The 8,209-nt window shown below is 36.3% G+C and overlaps 1 protein-coding gene across 1 annotated transcript; it reads left to right on the forward strand.

The window, feature by feature from the left end:
- The first annotated feature begins 523 nt into the window (after positions 1-523).
- Positions 524-5,730, forward strand: vps37bb (VPS37B subunit of ESCRT-I b). The gene is made up of 4 exons (XM_042733136.1): positions 524-718; positions 2,110-2,281; positions 3,892-3,962; positions 4,043-5,730. Exons 1-4 carry the CDS (start codon positions 614-616, stop codon positions 4,442-4,444), a joined length of 750 nt encoding a protein of 249 aa, XP_042589070.1. The 5' UTR covers positions 524-613; the 3' UTR covers positions 4,445-5,730.
- Positions 5,731-8,209: the final 2,479 nt, after the last annotated feature.

The raw sequence follows: 8,209 nt of genomic DNA on the forward strand, positions 1-8,209 counted from the left end.
GTGATCAATATATAAACAAAAGCTATAACAGTGATACTAAAATAACACTAGTACAATGCAATGTATTAAAATATCAGTATCATATTAGACACCCTTGACATCAAAAGGGAATTTAATACAATGACAAATATTTTGAGATGGTTATATTTATTTAATGTTAGTAACTAAAGTATGTGTGATGGAAACTGTAGTTACAGTGATGAATTTATTGTATAAATTAAATGTATTTCTATTGAAATGCAGAAAAGAAATGCTTAACATTCTTTTAAATAAACCACCAGAGATGATTTTTAATTGAAAACAATCATAATGTATAACAATATAAATGATTAATACATTAGTACAAATGATAGGAAAGTTGATTTAAAACGTATTAACCGAAATATACTGTAAAGATATTAATCAAATGATACGTTTACATAAAAACTCTATTTCCTGAATCCTTCTCCATGAATGGCCTCTTGACGTCGCTCACACGTCCACGCACGTGACGTCACGTCCATTCACACGCGCTGATTCGACGGGAATTACTCGACTTCCGGCCGAGGAGCAACACAAGAGGCTTCCCTGCGGCAGCGGAGCGGAGAGACACAATAACAAAGCCACGGGAGAAATGTCCGGCTTCGAGAACAGACTGCAGTCGTACTCTTCCACACAGCTGCACGAACTGCTGGAGGACGATGACAAGCTCCGGAGGATGGTCAGAGAGATGGAGGAGGTGGGTTCAGTCCCGGAATCTGATCAGTGCTCGAGCTTTCACAGAGCACTGCTGCTTTCGTGTGTCGCGTTACTTTGTTCGATTCGGGGACAGAGAGCTTTCGCCTTTGACTACAGCAGTGTTATTTCTCGGGGAGTGTTGTTGACTGAAGGAGTGGCAGGATGAAGGGACTTAAGAATGAAGGCAGTATGAACTGACCTTATAAATAAAGATGAGTGTGATATGAAGACTGGTTAGTTTGAACGCTCTGCTGGTGTCAACCAAACATGCAATGCTGATAATACCTTAATATGACTGATTATTGATTATTAGAGTTTCATGTATTGTTTTCCATGACTTTTCCCCGCGTAGAGTCTAAAGATGTCAAAAAGAATAAATAGTTTTTTATTATCCAAATTATCATACAATATTATTTCATTAATTTTAAGAATAAACATTTGCAATCAGTCATATGTGTGTAATTATATATAAAAAAGTTATATTGCTCTAATATATAAAATAATATAATATTAAATTAATATAGTTTTAGCTATATTCATATTTTTGTATATATAAAGATATTAATTGCAGCCTATATATAAATTATTGTTTTATTACAGTATTTTAGGCCTTTTTAGATGCTTTTTTGTGTTCTTATGTTTATTTATATATCTATCTATCTATCTATATCTATATATATATATATAGATAGATAGATAGATAGATAGATATGGATATAATGTTAGTTGCTTTGGATAAAAGTGTCTGCTAAATGACTAAATGTGACCCTGGACCACAAAACCAGTCTTAAGTGTAGTTTTAAGACTTGGTAGCCTTTGTTAGAACATGTAAAAATGCATTTTGAAGTGATGCAATTTTTTGGTATTATTTGTTTGGGACAATATTTGGCCGAGATACAACTATTTGAAAATCTGGAATCTGAGGGTGCAAAAAATCAAAATATTGAGAAAATCACCTTTAAAGTTGTCCAAATGAAGTTCTTAGCTATGCATATTACTAATCAAGAATTAAGTTTTGATACATTTACAGTAGGAAATTTACAAAATATCTTCATGGAACGTGATCTTTACTTTATATTCTAATGATTTTTGTCATAAAATAAAAAAATGATAATTTTGACCCATGCAATGTTTTTTTGGCTTTTTTGGTTTTGTGCTCCAGGCTCACAAATGTGTATGTGTATGTGTATATATATATATAATATAAATATAATATAAATATAAATTAATGTTCTCTCTTAAGCAGTATATTTTATTTAATTATATTAAGTTTTATTTTAATAGTATTTCATTGTGCATGGGCTGTGTGAATAATCTTGCTTTGCATTGTTGAGTAGTTGGTCTAGTTGGGCTAGAAGTATGGTCTGTGACTCTGCACTGTTGCTGTCGCAGATGCAGGACATGCAGCAGAATAAAGAGCTGACGATCGCCAGTAACCGCAGCCTGGCGGAGCAGAACCTGAGCCTGCAGCCTGAACTGGACCATCAGAAGATCCAGCTGACCAAACGCTACTGCTGTTTACAAGATCTGCACGAGTCCTACCAGCTCCGCAGGTCCACGCTAGGTCAGATATGAACTTACCTCACTCACACTCTCAAACCATTTCACGAATGTTTGTTGGGTTTTCAAATGAGAAACCAACAGATCAAGTGGTGTCCGGGTTTTGCCTTCGTTTTTCTATTGGTTTCATACTTGCCGAAGCTAATGACTGAAAAGTAGTTTGACCAATAGCATGCAGGCATGTACATAATCAACCAATCGTGGCATGCGAGAAGGCGGGATCTACAGAGATAGTCAAAGCAATGCAAGTACATGTGTATAAAAGGTATGAGGACTGTAGAGAGAACGTCAACATGAAAACAAAACCATTAGAAATCTCAGCCAGGACATAAGTTACCAAAACACCAGCTTATTTAAACACACTGAGCAAAAGTGATGAAGAAAAGAAAAGTTAGTGAAGAGAAAACATCCTGCAGCATTTGAGACATGCATGATGTTTAGACATTTTTTTTTAAGCATGACCTGAGTATCCAAATACTTTACACAATTTAAACTATGTAAATATTCCAGTGTAGACGGGACCACAAAAGAGCACATCTTTCTTGTAACCAAACCTTTTTTGTCTTCCTTCTTTGGTGTAAAACAATAACGCATCCTGGGGAACCTGTTTGGTCACATAATGCTTCCTCTATATTTCAGCTGCAGCTGGTACTGATCGTCCCAGGTCAAATCTGCACACAAATATCAGTGTTAAAGGGCTGTATTTTGTGCTCTATATTTATCCAGTTTTATTTTAAGACACCTTTTATCTTGTGTTGTCAGTGTAATGATGTAGCAGAGCAGACGTTTTGAAAGTGAGTTTTTTAGGGTCAGCAGGATACAGCAGACAGCTTAGAATTACACTGATACAAAGACTGCTTGAATAATATCCCAAAGAAACTCTACACTGATGTAAAGTTATCCACACTGTAAAACACTCCCTCTATTATTAGACCTGTGCTCTTTATGGCTCTGTTTGGTGACTATCCGTTACAGCATTTCTATAAAAGCAATCCAAAATGCTCTCAGCGCTGTCTCACTTTTTTTAAAAGAATAATTTATCCAAAAATGTACATTTTCATAAGATTTACTTGCCATCAGGCAATCCAAGATCAAGATGTAGATGAGTTTGTTTCTTCATCAGATTTGGAGAAATGTAGCATTGCATCACTTGCTCATCAATGGATCCTCTGCAGTGAATGGGTGCCGTCAGAATGAGAGTTCAAACAGCTGATAAAAACACCACAATAATCCACATGATACCAATCCATCAATTAATGTCTTGTGGAATGGGTGAGGTGAGAATTTGTGTTAAAAAATCTGTTATAAAGTCATTCCATCATAAAGACAATAACTGATTGGAGTCATGTGGATTATTGTGATGTTTTTGTGGATTATTGTGATGTTTTTATGAGATGACTCTTTTTCTGAAGAGGATCCATTGGTGAGCAATTGAAGTAATGCTAAATTTCTCCAAATCTGTTCTGATGAAGAAACAATCTGATCTACATCTTCAGTGGCCTGAGGGTGAGGCTGTATTAATGTGTCTTTCAAACTGCTAATGTAGTACAACTGATGAAATATTGAAGTTATTTTGCAGGTAATCGTGTTTTAAAAATTGGATCTTTTTTTCAGGTAACGGTTCACTTGACACATTGTTGGCTCTTTTGCAAACCGAGGGAGCCAAGATCGAAGAAGAAACAGAGGTAACAACATTTGCCATATTTTCAGAAATCCATAACACTGATTTTTACACAATGTTAAGATTCTCCCCTGTGTTTTGTAGAACATGGCCGATTCATTCTTGGACGGATCCTTGCCCCTGGACAGCTTTATTGATGACTACCAGAGCAAGAGGAAGCTGGCACATCTGAGGCGTGTGAAGATCGATAAGCTACAGGAGATGGTGCTCAAGGGTGTTCATCTTCCTCAGGGTTCCTCTACTGATCCTTCACAACCTCAGGAGACCCATAACTCCACCGCAGCTTTCCAAAGGCTAGCTAATGGTTCTCCAGCTCACGTAAGACCAGCACCAACATCTCAAGCATCAGCAATGCCTTACAACCCTCAAAGCATCGGTGCTCCTCTGCCAAACACGGTGCCATCATATTCATGTCCATACCCACAAGCACTTCCTCAAGGGCCCGGCGCTGGTCTTCCCCCGCGGGCAGGGTTTATAATGCAATGATGTTCTTCTGCCTGAACCCTTCCACTAGAATGTGAAATGTCATTTTCCTCCCTTTTTCTTTAGATGCACTTTGATCGTAACAGGTTTGGGTTTCTGCAGGTCCACAAAGAATTCAGATGTTCAGCAGATTTCGGCTCATTCTCTGCCACTTATGTGTATTGTATCTTGGTATGAACTTTTTTTCACATGTTCGATACAGAAAAAAATGCAGAAAGTTCATGTGAAGCTGCTTGTTGGTTAACAATATATTAATTTTAGTTTGTTTGCATAACCTAAATGCTGTAAGATGCATCAAGATTAGGATTCAGAATCAAAAGTTTTAATCAGAAAAGTCGTGTAAATGACTTCTAAACAATGAGGGTATTGCATTTCTTATGTAAATATTCTAATTGAACTGAAAATGTTCAAATAGGTCCTTATGCACATGTAAGACAACTTTACTGTGTACTTTTATATTTCGTGTGGAAACCTTCCTGTTGTCACTGTAACGACAACAGACAATATTGGCATTTTGGACTTCTGGGTTAAAACTGACCAAAGATGCACTCCAACTGTTCCATGAGCGCTCCGTCAAGTGGTTTTGAATATAGTGGCTTTGTTGGACTTAATTTTGATTTCATTTAAACATGAAATGAAATGTGGCATTAACAGATCAGCCTACAGTAAGTCTGCTGTAGAAAGACTTAAGTATACAGTTTAATTATCCTAAACTGAATCAAACTATCCTTAAACAGCTACCATATTAAAAAAAATAATATAAATATTATATTATTAAAATAATTAGAACACTGTTTACAACATTACTGAGATGTAAAGTGATCTATTTTGGCACTGATGAAATCTGTCTTTGCAGAGAAGTGCAGGTACTTTGGTGTAAGAACTGTCATGCTGGGTTGTGACAATTCTTGTGCACGTTTTATATGAAGGATGTTATTATGCAAGTCTGTAAAGTTAATGAGTAGAGTCACTTACTGTATACTGATGTAAGTACAGGTTAAAAGAAATCAAATGTGCCTTGCAACAGAACCAACAAAAAAGTGACGATTAATGAAGAAAGCATTTAAACACACGGTGTCTGTGCTTTGATAAATCTTCGAAGCCATCTACAACTTTCTGTTTCTGAAGACAATTAATGGTGCAGAATCCTTCGGAACTGTTTTATCTGTAGTGTGGTAACCTGTAACACTCCTTATGTAAAGTACTGTACATTGTAGCTGTTTGATTAGTGGCTCTCGGTGACTCGATTTTTTTTTTTTTAATGCTGATTAATAAATGCCTAAAGACTACCAAAAGTGAAATGTCAATATTTATTGCTGTATTCAGAACTTAAAGAGTAATATCACGTATCTTCTTCTCCCTCTTCACCTTCTCTTTCGGGAGTGTCGCAATCTTCGTAATCCTTCTCGAGAGCGGCTAAATCTTCAGGGGCCTCCGCAAACTCGCCCTCCTACATACCTTCTCCGACGCATCTGTGCACGAAGGCTCTCTTTGCGTACTTTAGATCAAACTTGTGATCCAAGCGTGCCCAGGCCTCAGCGAGGGCTGTGGTGTTGCTCAACATGCAGACTGCCCTTTGAACTTCGGCCAGATAGTTGATGATACGATCTGGCCAATGAGGGGGATGAGGATGAGGATGGTGTATGTGGGCCGCTCTATGTCCAGGTTATTTTGGCAGATATCAGATGGCCTCGTGGTCGGAGTGCTCGAGGGTGGTATGTGTGGTCAGAATAGAATTGTAGGGCTCTACCACTGCGGTGGAAACCTGAAGAAGCAGCCAACAGAAAACAGTTTGAAGTACTTGCAATGTTTTTCATAATCCACTAGACTGAAATTTAGTGGATCTTGAGGTGTGTTACAGGTGGTTTCCAAGATATTTCCCATTTTGTAATATTTTTAATTTAATACAATATTTAAGTGAAGCTTTGTACCATTCTGATGAAGTAAAAGTGTTGAAGATTTCAAATCGCAAAATGTCTCAGTATAAAGTGACTGAACAATACCAGAAAGGACCAAGTGATTTTAAACATTCTTACTTGTTAATGCCGGCATGACATGAAAATCTATTTTCTAATCAATTTTGTTTGTGCATTTTTATTGATTTTAACCTTGTAATTTTGAATCAAACTGTCACTAGCTCAGTCTTCCGGTCTAACAACAGACTTCTCTCTGGTGATGTCTTTTCCAGTCATTTAGTTTGCTTGAACTCCACCCAATGCATTCACATGTGCCAATGGATTACACAAATTAAATTCCAATATTTTTCCCTTTTCAATGATCGTTGTTTCTTAGCTGTATATCACAACACATAAGTAAAGATCTGTCGCTATTTCTGTTTCATCTCGACTTTAAAGTAACGGGAACCGAATACAAATGTGGTCCCTGAAGTGCAGGGTAAACAGCAAACTCAAGCTTGGCTTTCTTGCCATGGTCAGCGTACAGCCTCTCCATCAACAGTGAAGCAAAACCCGAACCAGTTCCACCACCAAAGCTGTGGAAGATGAGGAATCCGCTTAGTCCAGTGCGCTAGTCACACTCAATTTAAAAAGAAAGTACAAACTATTGATAAATCTGTAAAAACATAATTGCAAGAAAACTTGCATATCTAAATAGAGAAAAATGTCTTACCAGTTTGCAAACACGATCAATTACCACATCTACTATTTCCTTGCCAATGGTGTTTGGCCTCTGGCGTAATTGTTGGCAGCATCTTCCTTCACAGTTATCAGCTGCTCTGGGTGAAACCGCTGTCTGTATGTTTCAGATCAAACCTCATCTGAATGGGAAAAAATAATGCTCAAACACACACACACACACAGAGGAACTGATTGGATGGCGCAGGTGTACAGTCATTAACTAAAACTATTAATAAATTTTTGTTAACTGAAATAAAGCTGGAATAAAATAATAAATAAAAATTAATCAAAAAATTGAAATGTTGGTTTAATAACTTGAAAATTGAAACAGAGCTAAAACCGAGATCAAATAAATCAAACCTAAATATTAGAAATATTTAAAACATAAATAAAAATAACTCATCAATTAAAAATAAACAAAAGACAAATCAAAACATTTTTTAAAAATGCAATAGTATATAGGCTTATGTAATAATGTAAATAATGTAAAATAACACTGGGATGGTGAAAATGGTCTCTATTTGACATGTTTGGACAGGAAGTTTTGAAAAAATGAAAGGGCTTGATGATGTCAGCAGAAAAGTGAAACATTTTCAGAGGCCTAGCAAGAGAATGGTTAATACAATGGAGTAATTTGCACAACCAAATCGTTCAAAAAGACCCAAAACATGTATTAATAAAGTAAATGGTCAAAAATACCATTACTATTACTACAATAAACGTAGGGTAACGATTCATTACACATACAAAAAATACGATTATTACACTATTTAAATTGATTTACAGTAGTTACACTAACTGTACTATGGTATGTAAATGCATTCTGACCAACGACGGTGGCTTATTTCTGAAACCAATTATAAATGTCCATAACTTGTTGGAGCATTATTATTGGTCCACATATTAAATATTTGAATATTATCCTAATATAACGGGAATTTAAGTTATGATAAAAGAAATATTTTGCTGATGTGTATACCAGTACTGCCAAATTGTAGATATATGTTTATAAAAAAAAAAAAAAGTGTAGGGGATATTTCACGGATGTAACCAACTATTGTAGTGCACGTTGTTATGCATCGTTTCAGAATGACGCTGTATCTTTCATTCATTACCTTGGCTACGCGTGCCT

Source organism: Cyprinus carpio, chromosome B10 (genome assembly GCF_018340385.1).
Source record: "Cyprinus carpio isolate SPL01 chromosome B10, ASM1834038v1, whole genome shotgun sequence".
In the NCBI taxonomy this organism is placed as follows: Eukaryota; Metazoa; Chordata; class Actinopteri; order Cypriniformes; family Cyprinidae; genus Cyprinus; species Cyprinus carpio.

Bases quoted from the DNA above. Each gene is read 5' to 3' on its own strand.
- vps37bb (XM_042733136.1), top strand. From the start codon at position 614: ATGTCCGGCTTCGAGAACAGACTGCAGTCGTACTCTTCCACACAGCTG. The intron at 719-2,109 runs GTGGGTTCAGTC...TTGCTGTCGCAG, and splicing joins TGGTCAGAGAGATGGAGGAG to ATGCAGGACATGCAGCAGAA. The intron at 2,282-3,891 runs GTCAGATATGAA...TCTTTTTTTCAG, and splicing joins GCTCCGCAGGTCCACGCTAG to GTAACGGTTCACTTGACACA.